Source organism: Leuciscus leuciscus (genome assembly GCF_965113295.1).
Source record: "Leuciscus leuciscus genome assembly, chromosome: 9".
Classification (NCBI taxonomy): Eukaryota; Metazoa; Chordata; class Actinopteri; order Cypriniformes; family Leuciscidae; genus Leuciscus; species Leuciscus leuciscus.
This window is the reverse complement of record NC_138733.1, coordinates 8794092-8815846: the sequence shown is the minus strand read 5'-3', so window position 1 is coordinate 8815846 and position 21755 is coordinate 8794092. Positions and strand designations below refer to the sequence as shown.

The window sequence follows — 21755 nt, the reverse complement described above, 5'->3', positions numbered from 1 at the left end:
GAACTCACAGCAGCAGAAAGAGGCTGAACACTTCAAATATACTTTACATTGTGATTCATGTGTGAGAGTCAAATATGATCTTACTCTAATTTCTCCAGTTTACAGTGAGGATTCTGTAGTACATCAGACAGCAGATTCACTGATTTTCTTATTTTATTCTTAGACAAACTCAGTTCTCTCAGGTATTCAGGGTTTAATTTCAGAGCTGAAGTCAGAGCAGCAAAACCTTCATCTGTGACGCCACAATTACTCAACCTGTAGAGAACAATGACACACACTTCACTCTCTCAGTTCAGATCAGATCAGTTTAGCAGTGAATCCATTATTAAAGACAAAGTTCAAACTTAAAGCACAAATTAATATGTTTGATGGATCATTAGATTGAGATCTAAAATGTCCCAAAAAATTATCATAAAACATCTAAAGTATCATTCAATCAGGAAAAATTATCTCTTATTTGCACTATATTAAAATTCAGTCTTGTGCAAAATCTGTTTTAATAAATGAGACTATTCACAACATAGGTTAGTTTTACTGTTAAGACGAGACACTGCAGGTGAATAGGGTACATTTTATATTACAATTTACAATTTAACTTCAATTCCATCCTACTTGAAATCCTCCACAATTATCCCCATACCAAAGAAATATAGCCACGGATAGCCTCAATGACTATCGCCCTTACACCGATCATCACAAAGTGCCTTGAGAGGCTGGTGTTGCACCACCTGAAAACCTGCCTCCCCTTCACCTTCGATGAACATCAGTTTGCTTATAGAGCTAACAGATCAACTGAGGATGCAATAGCCATAGCTCTCCACAATGCGCTTTTTATTGATTATAGCTCAGCCTTCAATACTATCATACCGGACATCCTCTTTAGCAAACTCACAGATCTGGGCTTTCCTTTACTCACCTGTAATTGGATCAGGAACTTCCTGACGGACCGCCCTCAGATTGTTAAACTCGGTCCCCATTTCTCTTCCACCCGCATGCTCAGCACTGGCTCCCCTCAAGGGTGCGTGCTGAGCCCAATTCTGTACTCTCTCTCTACGCATGACTGCCGCCCAGTCCATCACCAGAACAACATCATCAAATTCGCAGATGATACTACAGTGGTTGGACTAATTTCAAAGGGGGATGAGGCTGCCTATAGAAATGAGATCCTGAGATTGTCAGAGTGGTGTTCAGCCAATAACCTGATACTAAATACCACCAAAACAAAGGAAATCATCCTCGACTTTAGAAGGCACAGGGCAGACCCCGCTCCCCTCTACATCAATGGAGACTGCGTAGAGAGGGTTCAAACATTCAAATTCCTTGGCACAACCATCTCAGCAGACCTCAAATGGTCAGCCAATACTACAGCAATCATCAAGAAGGCACAGCAGCGCCTTCACTTCTTGAGAGTGTTAAAGAAGAACAATCTAAAGGAGAAGCTGCTGGAGACCTTCTATCGCTCTGCAGTGGAGAGCCTGCTGACATACTGTATTTCAGTATGGTACTGTAGCTGTACTGAGGCAGAGAGAAAGGGAATACAGCGGATCATTAACACCGCGCAGAGGATCATTGGCTGCCCTCTTCCCTCCCTGAAGGACGTTTACAACTCCCGCTGCCTCAGCAGAGCCTAGAACATTGGAAAAGACCACTCTCACCCTGGTTCCCACCTGTTCAAATTGCTGCCCTCTGGTAGGCGCTACAGATGCTTTAAGTCAAGGACCAATAGACTCAAGGACAGCTTTTTCCCCAGAGCTATAATTACACTGAACACACATATGCACTGAATACTCGGATGCACTGACATCTTACTCAGTACAATATGTGTATTTTATGTATTATATTTCTGTGCAATCTACATTTCTTTATACCTTCAGTCTAGAACAGTCTTGTGTTTCTGTGAAATATCTTCACTTTTTGTGCAAAGTTTTTTATATTCTCATTCAGAGCCAGAAGTCTACCTCATATTAGGGCATTAATAATTTTGACAAACTGTGGCTTATTATTATTATTACTCTTATACTGTATATATACAAGCAACTCTTTCTATGTTCTTTTTCTTTATTCTTTGTCTTAGCTTAAATATTTTAATTGTACATCACTTCGTATTATGTATATTTTTATTTATTTATTTTTATGTACCATGCACCTTATGCAGAAGCTCTGCAATTTCGTTGTATCTTGTGTACAATGACAATAAAGAAATTCTAATTCTAATTCTAAGATGAGAAAAAAATGTATTACAAGTTTTCTGTAATTTAATGTTTAAATATGCAAATTAGGCAATATCTAATTAAATATGCGCTAATTTGCATATATTTTGCATAAATCTGAGTATTGGATAAAGCCAGGTTAAAAAATATTTTTTCATTGTGTTCACATATTAGATGGGAAAACAATGACAGAGGGATTTATGGATATCTACTTTTGTTATCCTGTAAATCAGAATATACTGTCAATAGCCTTAAAAAATATATATTTTCGCCATGTTTTTTGGAATAAAATGTTAAATAAATCAGGCTAGGAATAATATATTTACAAATCCCTCTGTAAATGTCTTCATAATATAACTAGGTACAAGACTGGAGAGTTTGGTGTATATAGGTGCTACTGAAGTGGAGTTCCCTTTCGAAAGGGAACTCCCGCTGCATCCATACTCTACCCTTTTGTCTGAAGTCTGTAGTGGAACTATTCCAATCTTGATTGGTGCTCTGTCTTTCGTCACTCGTGACGTTGCATGTGACGGTGATCCGGAAGCTATAAAAGGACAACGGAACATAGCCGTGTCAGCTATCTGTCTTCAGCAAGCGTTCTGTGTGACTGTATTGTCTTATTTGATGTTGTCTGTCTATCTCAATATATATGGCAAATATGGAGAAACGACTCAGGCGGTGTGCATCCCCTTGCCCACGCTATTTGAGCGAGGATGACACGCACTCGTTCTGTGTTGTTTGTCTGGGAGTGGAGCATGCACGGGCAGTGCTCGAGGGCGCTGTCTGTGCAAACTGTTTTCAGCTACCTATGAAAAAGCGCCGCTCCCGTTTGAGCTTGTTCGATCAATTAGATCAGGCTCGCGTTCCCAGTGCATCAGGTCCCGCGTCTGTTGAGGCAGCGCGCCGCTTGTATGCATGGGATTCGCACGTGGGGCTGGCATATAATACTGAGACGGTTGCGACCCTTTCTCAGTGTTTATTAACCAGCTCCACTGGTCTCGCACACGGTTCGGAAGCCCGCGCTGTGGCTTCTTCCGACCGTGTTAAAGACACAGCGTTTGATTTATCTGGCTCCGAGGAGTTAGATATTATCAACACTGAATCACGTGGATATGGGGATTCGCCACCCCATATTCCCGTTATTGAGGAGTTGCTGGAGGTTGTAACCAGGGCAGTGGTTAAATTAAATGTTGAATGGCCATATAATAAGCAGAAAGCGACTAAGAAAAATAAAATGGATGAGCGCTTCCTGAAGACCCAGTCACAATCTTCGTGTCAGAGCCTTCCCTTTTTCACTGATCTCCATACTGAGGTATCGAGATCGTGGAAAAATCCATGTTCATCTCAATTATTTTCCCCCCATGTATATACTCATCCATTAGGGAATCTAATGAGAATGGTTATGAGGTGATGCCTCGTGTTGAGGAATATTTTGCGAAATATTTTCTCCCGACATTGCGTCACCCCTGATAGCTCAGTCACTTCCCTCCAAATCTCGTACATCGAATTTGTTAGGGAAAGCATATATGGTGGTGGGTTGAGCCGGTGCATGCCTACACACAATGGGGTTATTACAGGCATACCAGGCTGACCTCCTCAAAGAGGTGGATGATAACTGGGAGGTCTCACTCAACGGTATTACTGAATTTCGTAGAGTAGCTGACTTATCTCTCTGTATTATTAAAGAGACGGCCCGTGCTATTGGCCATTCTATGGCAGCACTAGTCGTCTCAGAGAGACATTTATGGCTTAATCGCTTGGGGATCGGGGAGAAAGACAGGGCTTTCCCTCTTGATTGCCCCCCTTTCGCCTTCTGGCCTCTTTGGTGACGCGGCAAGAACCGTTGTCGAGAGGTTTCAGGAGGCAGAGCGACAATCAGCTATCCCCAGTTGTCAATCCAGGTCTCATGGGGTTGCTGCCAGGGGGCAGCCTCATGGGACAGCCACCAGCTCCTCATATTTTGAGAAGGTTTCCTCTCGTGCCCTCCCATATAAGCCTTGGGGCCAGAAGAAACATTCTCGCATGAAGCCCTCTATACCGAAGACAGGTCTGAGGACTGTCTCTAGGGCTAAGATGGCTTCAACTAAGAGGTCTTGTCGTAACACGCGGACCCTTATGGGCGTTCCCCCAGGAGAGCGAGTACAGGAGTCTCGTCCCCTTATGCAGCCCTTAGGAAATCGATGTTTGCTTCCCGCCACCGATGGCGCTTCGGGACACATCGGCTTCCAGCGAACACAAATCGCAGTATCTTCCCGAAAACGTTGCGGCCCTGTCGAGTTCGCCGCCTCTCAGGAGGTCTGTAGAGAGCATATTTCGGTTAGTTCCTGCCAGTTAGCTGCTTCAGGTCACCGAAGCCATTTGGAAATGTATAGCCGAGGCCAGTTTCGAGGGACTGGTCCCCATAATGGCATATTTAGACACCCTGAGGGGTCTTCAAAATATAGCCTAGGGGGTCCTGCTTACAGTGGAGCTAATATACAAATATTATCTACTAAGTTCCTGCTCAGCTACCGTTCGGACGCTGTTGCTTACTGCTCCGCGCTTTGCTCTATCGCTTTTATATCTTCTATATTTTTATATTTTAGCTCCTTTTATCACCTAATTTTAACTTCAGCAAATCAGCACAGTGCTCAAACGACAAAGTTTGGAATACTACAAAAACGCAGAATTCTTCTACCCGACCAGCTTACATTCCGGGGAAAGGAAAACACAACTGCCTACAAGGATAAGAGAGAAAATGCCTCTTCTGGAATCTACTTGCTGCACTAACTGCCACAGACTTTTACAAAGGATTGCAGTTCTTGAAACAAAGTTACTTACGGGACCACCAAACCAGACGGAACACACAACAAAGCTTCGTCATGGACATCCTCAGCATATAGCCGGTGAGTCCCATGAAACTAGTGCTCCTCGACAGGTAGAGAAACAAGCCGATCGACTTACAAATCGATGGCACAAACAGGGAGCAAGACCCAAAGGCACTCGAGACATCAGATTGTCACGAGCCTCACATATTGCCGCAGTAGCATCCTCTACCCCAGATACAGCTCTGACAAGGATTGCAAACACTGGTCTCCTACCAACACCTATACATCTTGAGAACAGATTTGAAGTACTAATGAATGTAAATGAGGAATCCCCAAACATGATGAATATGATCGAACCCAGACTGAATCAGCCTGTAGCTAACACTGATGCTAACTGGCGCTCAAGGCTGAGCAGACAGCGGCACTCAGCTCAGAGCGCAGCCGAGCCCAGGACTCTGATAGTGGGGGACTCTATAATCAGAAACATTAGCAGCAGGGATACAACTACATGCTGCCTTCCACAAGCAACAACTTCTGATATAAACAGGGAACTTCAGAACATTCTGATGAAACATAAGACTGCAAATCAACTCATCATTCATGTGGGGAAGAATGATATTCGTAAAGAGCAGTCAGAACTCCTTAAGAAGGATTTCAATGAACTTTTTGAAACACTTAAAAGACTGAAAGTTCAAACATTCATCAGTGGACCACTCCCAGCAAGAGGAACAAACAGGTTTTCACGGCTGCTTGGGCTTAATACATGGCTGCAAAAAACCTGCAATATAAAAGGAGTAAACTTCATTGACAACTTCAATCTTTTCTGCAGTCAGAGACAACTATTTCATCGGGATGGCCATCACCCAAACAAACTTGGTTCAAGAGTGTTAAAGGACAATATCTACTTCTCCCTCAATCATACTTCTGCAGTGTGTGTCAATCTGAACGACACACACACACCTGGAAACAGTATGAATGACCACGGGACTTCACTTCAGCAGCAAAATGGACATGCGGTTGACATATCACACAAGGACAATGATAACACCACTCAGCCACAACAACCTCTGCTCACGGACTCAATCTCAGCTGAGCCCTGCCCACAGAGCTCACCACAGACAGACACATTAGAACTGCTCCAAGATTCAGCACCCAAGGACGACTTCCTGGAAAAAAGCCAGGGAAGCCAGGACAGCATATTACAGCCTCCGATAACACCTGAGCAACAGCCCCTCTCACCAGACACGTTATCCCTCTCTCCAACATCCCCACTTCTGTGTTTCTCACAGAAAATGGAAGAACTGGTGCATGCTGGAACCAGACTATCCCACTCTTTTGCTGCAAGCCCCCAGATACCAAACAAAAAACGGCAGGCACCTCAAACACCAAGGCCTGCGCGCCGAGCTTGCCCACCCCCTCCTCCTGTGAGAGCTCTTCGGCCTCTTCGACCAAAACGCCAGGGCCCACACCCTCCTCCATCTGCTCGAGGTGAACCAAAAACAACTGATACCAGCTCTCAGTGATATGTGTCGGGTCACTGCTATGATAACAGTAACTTTCTCAAATGTTTACAGAACAAGCGGGAACCCAGTGTGCCTGTATCTTTCTCTATTGCTGTTCTATTACAAGATAGAAAGTCTAAGGCCTTCAATAGCCGTACAGCAAACCCAACTAATATGGTGCCTATTACATGTCAAACTAAGATTGCTGTGGGGACAAAAAGTAAGACTGTTAAGTTAGCACTCACTTTTAAACATTCGCTCACTTAAAAATAAATCACTTCTAGTCAACGACTTAATAACCACAAACAACCTGGACTTTATGTTTCTAAATGAAACCTGGCTAGAAGACAGCTGCAGTGCAACAATCCTCAATGAAACAGCCCCTCCTAACTTTACTTTCATTAGTGCCTGCAGAGCTGTTAAGAGAGGTGGGGGTCTAACTGCTCTTTTTAAAGATATCTATCAATGTAAGCAAATATAATTTGGGAACTACCCGTCTTTTGAATATCTGGGTACTGTGTTAAAAGGTGCTCCACGCATTTTACTTATCATTATTTACAGGCCTCCAAAATACTCTCCAGCCTTTGCTGAGGACTTTACAGAACTGTTATCAACAATTACCTCAGAGTTTGACTGTTTTGCCATTGCTGGATATTTTAACATTCACATAGATAGTGCAGAAAACAATATGGCAAAAGAAATCAAAACTGTTTTAAAAACTTTTGATCTGACTCAGCATGTACATGGACCCACACACAATCATGGACACACTCTAGATTTACTTATCAGTAAGGGTCTAAACATTTCATCGATTGTTGTAAAGGATGTAGCACTGTCTGATCATTTCTGTATTTTCTTTGATATATTGATCTCTCCTGCCACTGAAGCTAAATCTGTGTCTGTCAAGAAGAGATGCTTAAATGAGAACACTAGTGTACTATTTATGAAGGCTATATCCTTAACACCAAGCATATCTGCTGACTCTGTTGATTTTCTCCTTGATTCTTTTAACTCAAAAGTAAAAAATGTAATTGATGATATTGCTCCTGTTAATTAAAGTCAGGAAGAAGAGTGGCAGACAAAAAGCACCTTGGAGAAACTCAACAGCAGTGCAAATTATGAAAAGACAATGCAGAAAAGCAGAGCGCATGTGGCGGAAGACAAAACTTGTAGTCCATTATAACATCTACAAAGACAGCCTGCATGCTTTCAATATGGAACTAGGCAAAGCTAGACAGACTTTCTTCTCAAATATTATAAACAGCAATTTAAACAACACACGCACTCTTTTTGCTACTGTAGAGAGACTGACAAACCCCCCAAGCCAGATTCCCAGTGAAATGCTCTCAGACAACAAGTGCAGTGAGTTTGCTTCTTTCTTCTCTGAGAAAATCAATAATATCAGAAAGGTGATCAGCACATCCTTGAGTTGCGCTGGGGTCAGACAGATCAGACCATGTTCGTCCGACTGTTTGTACTGTACTGTATTTTATTTTATTTTATTTTTCTAAACTGTTTTAATTATTCTTATTTCTTTTAATTATTTAAATTTCTCCAATGTAAAGCACTTTGAATTGCCATTGTGTATGAAATGTGCTATATAAATAAACTTGCCTTGCCTAAGGGTGGTTCACATGTCGGCCAGCCCCGAGCAGGGTCGGTTCTTGGAACAGGAAGTCTAGTCCCTCTTAATACAGGAAACCTCAAAGTGGGCTCTTCCTTGGTTACGGGAGCCCGGGTTCTACAGCCGGTACTTCATAGTTCCTGTGAGGGGAGGGGAGTTAGGCCTTGTTTCGGATCTCATGGTACTGGATCAACCTCCGAGGGGGTTCAGATTCAAGATACCGACTGTCAGTCAGACCAGCTCCGAGGACTGGTCTGTTGTGATAGATCCACAAGCTCCTTAACTCCTCATTCCCTTTTAACCCCATCACAGGAAGTTTCCGAGATCCGCTTTTGGGGGAAAAGCACATCAGTTCTGGATTCTTCCATTCGGCCTAGTATTGTATCCCCGCACCTCCTCGGAATGCATGGTCACTGTCCTAGCTCCATGGAGTCTTCAGGGCATCCTCATTCCCGTCCATTGACTACTAGAGCAGACGGTTCAACACCGAGGTGTTGTTCTGAGTTTCGTGAGGTGCTCGGGAATATGGCTCAGAGTCTAGGAAAAATCACTAGTGCCTCTTCAGAGAAACCGATTCCTGGGGGCGGTGTAGGTTATAGTCACGATGCAGGCACAATTGTCTCCAGCTCGGACATTCACCTTCCTGACCATAGTCATGAATATCAAGCTAGGCCAGGCCACCACTATATTATCTTATCAAAGAGTGGGCTCGCTGGCAGCAGTGTTCAACATACTATCCTTTGGCCTGCTGTACGTGGGGGCCCTGTAGTAGTGGCTCAGGACCAATGGGTTTTTTCCTGAGAGGGAACCCACTCCGCATGACCAGAGTTACGCGCATATGCCCTCGTTTTCTGATCATGGGGAAGTTATGGTTTCTGCTAACAGAACCTGTGTTGGAAACACAGGGTCTGAGGAAATTTCAGAGAGGCCATCAGGTTCTATTTTTGACAGACAATACGTCGGTGGTCTCTCTTATCAAAGAGGGGGCAGTCATCCTGTCGAGGCAGGGGCTGCAGCCCGGGGATTTCAAACTCCACCCCAAGTTGGCTTTAGCCGGGATGGAGGTCGGTGTGTCGCGGATGTGCTCCTTCTGCGCCACCTCTCCCGTGCTCTTCCAGCTCCGCTGGGTCTGGATATCATGATACAGACATGGTTGAGGCCACGTCTGTGTATGTTTTCCCCGATTGTTCTGCCCCCGGGGGTTCTAGAGTACAAAAGGGTTCGGCAGTACGGATCAGCTTACTCTTAGTAGCCCCGTACTGACTGGCCCGAATATGGCTTCCAAACATCTGGGCTCTCCTGGCAGGCCTTCTGCGGTAAATCCAGATCAGGATGGTCCTCCCTCCTCGGTCCGAGGTCATGATATTTCACCTTTGGCTGAAGCCCAAGAAGCTGCTGGATTGACCCCTGAGGGGGACCAATTCACAAATTCTGGTCTCTCAACCGAGGTTGTTGAGACCATTCTAAACTCTAGAGCCCCCTCCACGAGGAAACTTTATGCATTTAAATGGAAAATTTTCATTTCATGGTGCAGAGAACGTCAGTTGGACCCAGTTAACTGCCCAGTGGCTTCAGTACTGGAGTTCCTCCAGAATCGTTTCTCTGACGGGCTATCCGTTATCAGGTTATCCCTGGCACCCTTCGAACCCCTAGATAAGGTGTCTGAGAAATTTTTATCCTTTAAGGTAGCCTTCCTGCTCGCTATTACTTCCCTGAAACGAGTTGGCGACCTGCAGGCGCTATCTGTGGCTCCCTCTTGCCTCGAGTTCGCTCCTGGCAGAGTGAGAGCCATTCTCCACCCTAGACCTGGCTACGTGCCTAAGGTGCCCACGAATGTGGCACGGTCTATAATCCTTCAGGCCTTTCATCCTCCACCGCATGTGTCGGCTGATCAAGCTAAATTACACTTGTTATGCCCGGTCTGGGCTCTTGAGGCCTATGTACATAGGACCTCGGGCTGGAGGAAGTCGGACCAGCTGTTTGTGTGTTTTGGGTTATCCAAAAAGGGCTCCCCGGTCTCCAAACAGACTATTAGCAAGTGGATAGTAGAGGCTATTTCTTCAGGTTACAAGGTGCGCAATCTGCCTTCACCTCTCCTGATAAAAGCTCACTCAACTAGAGGAGTGGCATCCTCTAGAGCCTTGCTAGCAGGGGTTTCTCTTCAAGAGGTCTGTGATGTCGCTGGCTGGGCCTCCCCACACACCTTCATAAAACATTACAGTCTGGATCTGCCCTCTACACCAGGTTCACAAGTTCTCATGTCTTGAGTGTGCCAGATTGCTTCACACCAGGGCGGGGTCTCTCAGTGTGGCGGCGTGGGTATTCGTTCCCCAAAGCGTCGAGTATCGATGCAGCGGGAGTTCCCTTATGAAAGGGAACGTCTCGGGTTACGCTGCATCCCTCGGCCACACTTTTCGCGCTCCTGAGAACGACTTGCTTCGACCCTTTAAAAGCTGACGCGGCTATGTTCCGTTGTCCTTTTATAGCTTCCGGATCACCGTCACATGCAACGTCACGAGTGACGAAAGAGACAGCACCAATCAAGATTGGAATAGTTCCACTACAGACTTCAGACGCATTATGCCGAAGGCATTCCCCAAAGCGCTGAGTATCGATGCAGCGTCTCGTTCCCTACTCAGGGAACGAGGGTTACAACAGTAACCCGAGACGATTTCGGATGAGAGAAGTCATTTTGAGAAAACGGGCTTTAAATATTTATCATCAGCCAATGAGATTGCGCATTCAGCCCTTTTATTTTCACGATTGGTTGCTGATAAAAAGGAAATGACCATATTTGGATCCGACAGCATTGTACAGGTGAGAGAGAGCTTTCCAGCGGTGCATGTGATGACAGGGAGCAGGCAGCGATCGCGGAGCAGCAGGATGATTAAGAACGCCAACTTTTGTTGAATTTATGAGAAATCTACAGACGCAAACAGACAAAGTGTAGTAAAATAAAGACCTAAATGTGTATTTTGGACTTGTTTTCACCAAAAGTCTGAAAGAAGACATGTTATTGAAGACAAATATCCCAAAAATCTCAAAACTGACCAGTAAAAAAAACCCGATGTTTTTGCCTGCCATGTCTCGCCTTAAGCCGACTGCACACTGTGCGATTTTGGCCACGATTTGGCCATCTGAGACAAACTGAGCAAATCCTAAAAGTTTCCTCTGATCTTTGGCCAAAACCTGAAGTGTTTGATCGTTAGTTTGATATTAGGGCTGCACGACTGATTGAAACGAAACCACACGCGATCTGGTAAAGGCTGTGATTATTTCATGCGCAGTTTGTCAGTGAAGTACGGCTCAGTGATCGGTAGTAAATGCTGCTCGATCTGAAAGCCAGAGGGCGTCACACACACACAGACACACACACACACACACACACACACACACAAGCACACTAAATATGCCTCACCGCAGAAGCACGATAACACACAATATTCCAGGAAATCCATATGGGCATCATACTATCTGTAGCTGAATAAACAGAAGATTGAAATGCTTTGATTTATTAAATGTTGTCTTTTGTTGGACAAGAGGTTCATAAATGCTTCGCATGTTTGGAAAGATGTTTGGTAAGTGTTGCTTTTTCAAATGCACATTAAAAGCGACTCAAACTCACAGTGCTTTCAGATAGATCAGCGTTTAAGTCAAGTCAAGTCAAGTTTATTTGTATAGCGCTTTTCACAATACAGATTGCATCAAAGCAGCTTCACAGTATTAAATTAAAATAATACAACAAAGTTTGTTTCAAGAGGAATTTATTGATTGATAAAATTAAATTAAATATCCCCAAAATATCCCCAAAATATCCCCACTGATTCGTTTACTACTGATCAGAGCCGTACATCACTGACAAGCTACACATAATAAATAATCTCAGCTTTTGCAATTTCATAATAGCGATAAGCTAAATCTGTTTAAGCGTGATTTCATGTTAATTATGATTAATCGTGCAGCTCTATTTGATATGTTCACCGACAGCCGATTGATGACCGTTGCAATCCAATTTTCCCTCCGACGAGATTCTGGCAGTGTCTGAAGATTTGACTCTCAGTCCTGCAGTGTGACTTCTCCTTCGACAACCGTCACATTGTCTTCGTTTTTCAAGACAAGCCATGACCAAAATAAACATTAGAGATTTCTGTAGCCACAATTTCAATCCCGCATGAAACGCAGCTCACGTCACCAAACGTGTCATTGATTGATGATGTAAAACATGTGTTCAATCATTTACAGCTCAATAATCTGAACTCACAGCAGCAGAAAGAGGCAAAACACTTAAAATATACTTTACATTGTGATTCATGTGTGAGAGTCAAATATGATCTTACTCTAATTTCTCCAGTTTACATTGAGGATTCTGTAGTACATCAGACAGCAGATTCACTGATTTTCCTATTTTATTCCCAGACAGATCCAGTTTTCTCAGGTGTTCAGGGTTTGATCTCAGAGCTGAAATCAGAGCAGCACAACCTTCATCTGTGACGCCACAATCACTGAACCTGTAGAGAACAATGACACACACTTCACTCTCTCAGTTCAGATCAGATCAGTTTAGTAGTGAATCCATTAATAAAGAGAAAGTTCAAACTTAAAGCACAAATTAATATGTTTGAGGAATCATAAGATTGAGAACTAAAATGTCACAAAACATGATCATAAAACATCTAAAGTATCATTCAATCAGGAAAAATAATCTCTTATTTGCACTTTATTAAAATTCAGTCTTGTGCAAAATCTGATTTCATAAATGATAGTTTTCACAACATAGGTTAGTTTTACTGTTAAGCCGACTGCACACTGTGCGATTTTGGCAATGATTTGGCCATCTGAGACATATTTAGCAAATCCTAAAAGTTTCCTCTGATCTTAGGCCAAAACCTGAAGGTGTTTGATCGTTAGTTTGTCTTTTTGTTTGGAAAGATGTTTGATGTGTGTTTCTTTTTCAAATGCACATTAAAAGCAACTCAGACTCGCAGTGCTTTCAGATGGAGCAGCGTTTACTACTGATCAGAGCCGTATGTCACTGACAAGCTGCACATAATAAATAATCGCAGCTTTTGCGATTTCATTATAGCGATTAGCAAAATCGATTTCATGTTAATTGCGATTAATCGTGCAGCTCTATTTGATATGTTCACCGACAGCCGATTAATGACCGTTGCGATACAATTTTACCTCCGACGAGATTCTGACAGTGTCTGAAGATTTGACTCTCAGTCCTGCAGTGTGACTTCTCCTACGACAACCGTCACATTGTCTTCGTTTTTCAAGACAAGCCATGACCAAAATAAACATTAGAGATTTCTGTAGCCACCATTTCAATCCCGCGTGTAACGCAGCTCACGTCACCGAACGTGTCATTGATTGATGATGTAAAACATGTTCAATCATTTACAGCTCAATAATCTGAACTCACAGCAGCAGAAAGAGGCTGAACACTTCAAATATACTTTACATTGTGATTCATGTGTGAGAGTCAAATATGATCTTACACTAATTTCTCCAGTTTACAGTGAGGATTCTTTAGTACATCAGACAGCAGATTCACTGATTCTCCTATTAGATTAAATGACAGATCCAGATCTATCAGGTGTTCAGGGTTTGATCTCAGAGCTGAAGTCAGAGCAGCAAAACCTTCATCTGTGACGCCACACTTACTCAACCTGTAGAGAACAATGACACACACTTCACTCTCTCAGTTCAGATCAGTTTAGCAGTGAATCCATTATTAAAGACAAAGTTCAAACTTAAAGCACAAATTAATATGTTTGATGGATCATTAGATTGAGATCTAAAATGTCACAAAACATGATCATAAAACATCTAAAGTATTATTCAATCAGGAAAAAATATATTTTATTTGCACAACATTAAAAGTCAGTCTTGTGCAAAATATGCTTTAATAAATGACACTATTCAAAACATAGGCTAGTTGTACTATGTAACTTACTTAGATCTTTACTATGTAATATGTATGGAGTGTCAATTAGTGTGTGTGTGTGTGTGTGTGTGTGTGTGTGTGTGTGTGTGTGTGTGTGTGTGTGTGTGTGTGTGTGTGTGTGTGTGTGTGTGTGTGTGTGTGTGTGTGTGTGTGTGTGTGTGTGTGTGTGTGTGTGTGTGTGTGTGTGTGTGTGTGTTTTTTCATTTCACAATACTAAAAACAATCCTTTAGAAACCGTCAATGCAGAAAGATGAACATAATTAACAGTAAGAATGAATCCAGCATGATCTTCATTTCTCAGTTCTGACTGTGTTGAGCTCGAGTCTGTTTAAAGTCAAGAGACTGAAATGTTGATTGTGTGTGAAAGTGTGTATTTCAGTGTGACTCTCAGTCCTGCAGTTTCATGTTATTGAGGATCAGCTCATGTGTTCAATCATTTACAGCTCAATAATCTGAACTCACAGCAGCAGAAAGAAGCTGAACACTTCAAATTTACTTTACACTGTGATTCATGTGTGAGAGTCAAATATGATCTTACCACAATTTCTCCAGTTTACAGTGAGGATTCTGTAGTACATCAGACAGCAGATTCACTGATTTTCCTATTTTATTCCATGACAGACTCAGTTCTCTCAGGTGTTCAGGGTTTGATCTCAGAGCTGAAGTCAGAGCAGCAAAACCTTTATCTGTGACGCCACAATTAGTCAACCTGTAGAAAACAATGACACACACTTCACTCTCTCAGTTCAGATCAAATCAGTTTAGCAGTGAATCCATTATTAAAGAGAAAGTTCAAAATTAAAGCACAAATTAATATTTTTGATGGATCATTAGACTGAGATCTAAAATGTCACAAAACATGATCATAAAACATCTAAAGTATCATTCAATCAGGAAAAATAATCTCTTATTTGCACCATATTAAAATTCAGTCTTGTGCAAAATCTGCTTTAATAAATGACAGTATTCACAACATAGGCTAGTTTTACTGTGTTACTTACTAGATCTGTACTATGTAGTATGTATGGAGTGGCAATTACTGTGTGTGTGTGTGTGTGTGTGTGTGTGTGTGTGTGTGTGTGTGTGTGTGTGTGTGTGTGTGTTTTCATTTTACAAAATTAAAAACAATCCTTTAAAAAAGTGTTAATGCAGAAAGATGAACATAATTAACAGTAAGAATGAATCCAGCATGTTCTTCATTTCTCAGTTCTGACTGTGTTTAGCTTGAGTTTAGAGTTAGTGCTGGGCGGTATGACCAAAAATGATATCACAGTATTTTTCAAAATGATACCGGTTTCACGGTATATGACTGTATTTCTTTTTTTTAAAGCATGACTGTGTTAACCACATTTTCTACTGACTGAGAGAGGAAATACTGCAGTAAATTGACTTAGAATGTCCTATTTTACTGTCATGAGTGAATACTGTAGAAAGATTCCACACAGGTATTAATACAGGTTTCCACAAAATTTCATTTGGTCCTCACTGCAGAGCAAATGGGTGGAGCTTACGTTTAGCTCCTCCTCGTTTAAAGTCCCTGTAAAGGCAATAAAAAAAAAATCTAAACACATTAGAAATGTTAGAAATGTATTGCTAAAACACATCACAAAGACTGTGCATTGTGAAGTACTGAATTGTGGAGTTAGACCGTTAAACAGTTTTTCACCGTTGCTTTGTTCAGGATTTTTTGGGCGGGGCTAAAACGGTGTCTCGATTGCCCCGCCCCTACTGTCGAGGACGCACTGGAGTCACAGAGTCTGCCCCCTCCCCTATTAGTTCGGCGTTCAATCGCGAGTTACAGTCAGTATTATTTACTACAGCCTACAGTTTGCTAGCTAGCTATGCCTTCGTCACAGAAATGTGTATTACCTGGATGCGATCACTTACAAAACAGATCGGTGTCTTTATTTAAATTTCCAAACAACGATCATATCAATAAGAGGTGGATTCATTTTGTGAAGAGCCACCTTGATGGAGAGCCGAGGATCACCACCAACACCCGCCTCTGTAGTGATCATTTTACACAGGATAGTTTTATAAACTTTTGTCGGAGACAACTGGGATTCACTGATAATCCGCTGTTACTGGTGAATGGGGCCAAACCAACTATCTCCCGCCTCGGCCTTCATCCTCCCGTCGCGCCGACTGGTGCCATCATCGGCAGTGCGTGCCCGCGAGTCAACTTTCCCGCGAGTGGGCGTGGTTTCAGCACAGCCAGCGGACACGCCCCCCAGCGTTTGAGAGCAGAGACCACGGCACATTTTCCTCAATACTTTTTTTTTTGTAAAACTTTTTTTCTTTTGCGATACTTTATTCTTTTGCAAAACTATGTGGCATCATATTGACTCCATAGATAGCTTATTTTATTTACTTGGCTGCTTTTTTTTTATCATTCATTTGGCTGGGTGGCTTAAAACACATTTTTCTGTGGTGTGACAAACTCAGTACACATAGGCCTACTTAATTTTGACTTTACAGCAGGGCCGGCTTTGCCGACAGGCGACACAGGCGGCCGCCTGGGGCGCCATCTGCTGGACGGGGCGCAAAATTGCAGAATAAAAAAATAAAAAAAAGGTAATTAAATGTAGCCTATGTATCATATTATGAAAGCTGCGCACACGCTGTACACTTTTACTGTGCACTGTCCACACACTGCTTGTATTTGTCCATTTTTTTTACTAGATTATACAATCCTAAAAAACGACTGAGTCACTCTGACAGGCCAACTCACGCGCGTTGCTCAGCAACCGGGAGTGGCGCGAAAACATCTGACAGCTGGTTTTAGCGCTTTAAATGATGGGGTAAAAGTTGAACATGGACAGGTTACCACGGTAAAACTAAACTTTTTGTAGTTCTAAACTTTTCCTGGTTTAGATGAACACTATCTAAGGCTGCATCGAAAGGTAACTTTGCGTCTGCTGCCATGTTATATCCATAGATATAAACAAACTGCTTCGGTGTGTCGCATAAAAAAATAATAAAAAAAACTCTCGCCTTGGGCACCAAACCTAGAGCCGGCCCTGCTTTACAGGGACTCTAGCAAGGAGGAGCTACGCTTCCAGTGAGGAGGAGCCAGCACGTAAGCGCCACTCATTTCGCCACCTAGTGGCTATTAATGTAATGAAGCTCTTCGTCAGATCGAAATTTTTACTTTAATGGGGACATTTTTTGTATTATTGTTGATGAGCAGAGATTAGGTCAAAGTAACGATAAGACTTGCATAGAACTGGAGATGCTGGCATAACCATTGGCTTATTTTGCCTAACATTTTTCACTTTGTTCTGTGACAAACGGCATGACTAGGCTATCTGTGCACCTCTGCTTTCTTCTCTCAATGTATTTTTTCCCACATGTCTAGTACAATTATGTGGTTTGTTTTAATAATACAGTGTATACATTTTTCCCTATATACCCCGAAAGAATGGAAGTGAATGTGACAACATGCCCCAAAGGTGGGGTACATTGTAACATGTGAAGGGCACATTGTAACATGCCCATATGACAACTTAAAATGTTATCTGATCTAACTAAAATAATATACAAGACAAACTAAAATATTTTCTCAATAAAATACAATTATTAACATTTAATATAAAATAATGGCATTTTTTAATCATTAAAAATAAACTAATTTTTGAGTTTGACAACAAACACACCGGAAAATACAGCTACACAGCATAGTTCAAAACATAATAATAATTTATAATTTCTGAACATTGACGCTCAGTTTTTATAAACAGTTTTCTCATGTTTTCTTAGTAAAATAAAATCCTTGTTTGCAGCATCATCCTGTGAGTTGGGATGAGAATCATGGCAAACCATAGTTATTGTGATTTTTTTTATTGTATTATGCTTAATGTTTTTACATTTTGTATTTCTGCATGGTTTCTTTTTATGCTTTCTTGTTATATGCTCATTGTTTTACTGTACAGCACTTTTGTGCAACTCTGTTTTTAAATGAGCTATAGAAATAAAAACATTTTCTTAATTAATTCATAAAATAAAAATACATTTGACTTGACTTGTGTACAGCACAAACAATTCAGATAGCAAATCATTGTTATATGTGTTCACCACATATTTTAAAGTATACTAACAGTATAATAATAATAAAAAAATGTCCTCATTAAAGCCGAGTTCAGACTGCACGATTTTCAAAGTAGTCGGGTCACTGTTCTTTTCACACTGCGTGACTATCTGGGGTAACATTCAGTTGCTGGTGTGTTCACACTGCACGATGCATCGGTGACAGGAGGTTTCACACTGCATGACTTTCAGGAGGAAGAATCGCCGACAACTTCTGTCTGGTCCGCAAACTACGTTTCACAACCAAACACACGCAAGAAGTGATAAGGAAATAGCGCAAAATCCCGCGTGCGTAGACCGCAGTTCTCGCGCGAGACTGAAATTGTTATTAAAAATTATAGCCTGCAAGAAGCTATCCAAATTGTCTGTGCACTGATTTGCAGCGAAAAGGAGACAAAGAAAAACATATTATGCATGAAGAAATGGCTGGGAAGACAAGGGGAGCAAGGACTGTGTGTTCTGCAAAGAGAGTTGGGGGTAAATAAATAATTTTGCAATGTGCTGCTATTGCTGCTGGTCAAGCAAATGTTTGTGCTTTGTTTCTGTTTGATATAATTTTAAATATATCTATTAAAATACTGATATTCTGGTCTATAACTCCTCCCCGAACTCCCCGCTGCTCTGTATCTTGCTCTCTCATTGGCTGTCGGTCATCGCCGATGTAGTTTTCAGTCAGAACACTTTCACACAGCAGGATTTTGAATCGCAGACAGGTCCAGATATTTAGCATGCCAAATATCTCACGGGCGTCGGCGATTCTCTCAGATCGCGTCTTTGCTCTTTCACACTGTGTGATTGTCACTCGCGTGAACGAGCACCGATTTGCCTGTGATTTCGGGCATTTGTCGGCGATTTCTCAAAACCTGTCGGCGAGCCAAAATCGGGGCTAAATCGTGCAGTCTGAACTCGGCATTAGTTATAATCGGACAAAGAGCTTCATTACATTAATAGCCACTAGGTGGCGAAATGAGTGGCGCTTACGTGCTGGCTCCTCCTCGCTGGAGGCGTAGCTCCTCTTTGCTAGAGCGCAAATATACTTTACATTGTGATTAATGTGTGAGAGTCAAATATGATCTTACTCTAATTTCTCCAGTTTACAGTGAGGATTCTGTAGTACATCAGACAGCAGATTCACTGATTTTCCTATTTTATTAAATGACAGATTCAGTTTTCTCAGGTGTTCAGGGTTTGATCTCAGAGCTGAAGTCAGAGCAGCAAAACCTTCATCTGTGACGCCACAACAACTCAACCTGTAGAGAGATGTAAATCAAATAGCATAATTTAATTAGCTTTAATTTAATTCCAATATAATTTAACAATGTAAAATTCTTATCCAAGGTTCATGGTCATTGTAGCAAAGTTAGATGTTATGGGAAGAGGGGGGAACATTCAAAATATTTTTATAAAATAAATAAAACGAAAGTAAAGACAGCAGTCCCTCACAGTCGACTGCCACACAGAGGCTAATAAAACACAACATCAAATAAAATAGTTCAGGTCTGGACCTCTCTCGCTCTTCACTGTTGTCACTCCTCCTTTTATGCTTCCACTCCTTGTCAGAGACCGGTGCATCACTCATCATTAATCATACATTGTAGCCTAATTAATTGCTCTCTCACGGCCCTCGGCCTCGTCCTGCTCGCCACAGTCATGTTTCTATATACAACGTGTTTTTGCAGCGGTAAGAAATGTAGCCAATCACAGACATTTTTGCTGATCTCTTTTTTGTTCAGTTCCGAGTTCTTCACGCTCGCGAATCCTCTCATTAACTAAAGACAGATTTTCTTTATGCAGTGTAGACAACTTTATTGATTATGATGGAACTTTGTGAGATTGTGAACTGAGATGAGTGACAGCTTAATAATGATTGTAAAGGGAGCGCTCTTTCGAGGCTATACATAATCCATTGAATAAAAATTTAGTTTTTCTTGCTGCTGAGAGGACTGATGGCCAATTACACGCTGCAGAACGGCATGTCAAAATAGATACTCACAACAGATTAATAGATAAATAGAAAAATATTCATATCAATATATTTTTGAAATTCCATTCCAAATATTTGCAAAAGTAATGACTTGTAAATAATCTTAAATGTCTCATTGTACATTGCTATTCTTCTTATGTAAGATTTGTTGCTACACATTAAATCTGCACTTTACTAGAGAACCATCACTAATTTCAGATACTCAGTGATTTTATTCTTAATTGTCAATCTCACAGTAAAATAAAAATGTGAAGTTTTAGTAAACTTTAAGCTAAACATTAAGTAATGTGGCTCTTGAGAGTTCTGATATTGTACTTAAACTTATTAGTGGTGCTTGCCAAAGGCAAGGCATCACTAGTGTTCTCTTGGATACTTATTATTATTAAGTTGGCTTGAAAGAGCGAACTTACTGAAATCCTATTTAAACTTATTAAGTTGGCTTACGAGAGACAACTTACTAAAATCCTATTTAAACTTATTAAGTTGGCTTGAGAGAGCCAACTTACTGATATTGTATTTAAACTTACTATTATTAGTGGTGCTTACCAAAGGCAAGGCATCACTAGTGTTCCCTTTCATGGTCACTACGAGTTATGTCAGTGACGACGAAATGGGGGTTTCGCTTAGAAGCCTATCACCTTCGAGTATTACAAAACGAGCCAATGGCAGTGGAAATGCCATGGGTCTGCAGAATTTGCATGCGTAACTCTGCCCTACCTCGTGGGTATATAAGGAAGTACGCCGTAACATGCAGACATGTTTTTGCTTCGGAGCCACGAGGTCCTCTTCACTCCTGTAGCCTGCATTCTCTGAATCATCGAGTGTTCTTCGAGACGAGCTACTTTCCAGCCTGTGTTGGTGTCATAGGCGATTCCAGCTAGTTTCACATTCCTGCCTGCTGATCTGTGCAGTGGTCTGCATCCAGCCTGTGTGTTTCTCCCTGGCCGTCTCGGCGCAGATTGCAAAGTTTCCTCTCACAAAAGGCTTGCACGGGCACGTCTTTTTAAAGATGTCTCGCCCGTGTGTTTCTGGGTGCAGTCGTTCCGTTCCTTCTTCTGATGGGCATGATCGCTGCATTTTGTGTTTGGGCTTAGAACACGCAAAGGCAGCTTTCATGGATGAGTCATTTTCTCACTGTGGGAACATGACCATCGCTGAGCCGAGATTGAGACTCCGTGACCTGTCTAAAGGTAGAGTCCCCTCTGCCACACCCCGATCTGTCCCCTCCACGAGAAGTGACACTTTGGCTGGTGGCCAGGGTGATCTGAGGGTTACGGTGTGGAACACTGCCCCGATGATGCTTCCTCGGGCCACACCCCCCTCTGCAGCTCAGCAACCCGCGAGTGTTTCAAATGTTGCCGCAGGGCCGTCTACGGATGTGCCTCGTATCGCATTTGGCGCTCCAGAGGAAGAATCGATGTCGATCGCCGCATCACAAGGCGAGCTGGATTTTTCTGGAGATGATGATTCGGCTGTGCTGCCGCCCTCTGGGGTCCCAGCACCGTCCAAGTTGGATCCAGAACTGACGGCTATGCTTTCCCGGGCCACCGTGAGCACCGGGTTAGCGCGGAACCCTCCGCCTTCTCTGCCCT

At 42.2% G+C, this 21755-nt stretch overlaps 1 protein-coding gene across 1 annotated transcript in view; it reads right to left on the bottom strand.

Moving 5' to 3' along the window:
- The window catches only part of LOC309505875 (NACHT, LRR and PYD domains-containing protein 3-like), a gene marked incomplete at its 5' end in the record, with an annotated part of 43712 nt that overhangs the window by 14993 nt on the left and 6964 nt on the right, over positions 1-21755 (bottom strand). The window contains one exon of the mRNA XM_082179338.1: positions 19259-19429. Within this exon, the coding sequence (XP_082035464.1) occupies positions 19259-19429 (171 nt within the window). The remainder of the gene's footprint in view (positions 1-19258; positions 19430-21755) is intronic.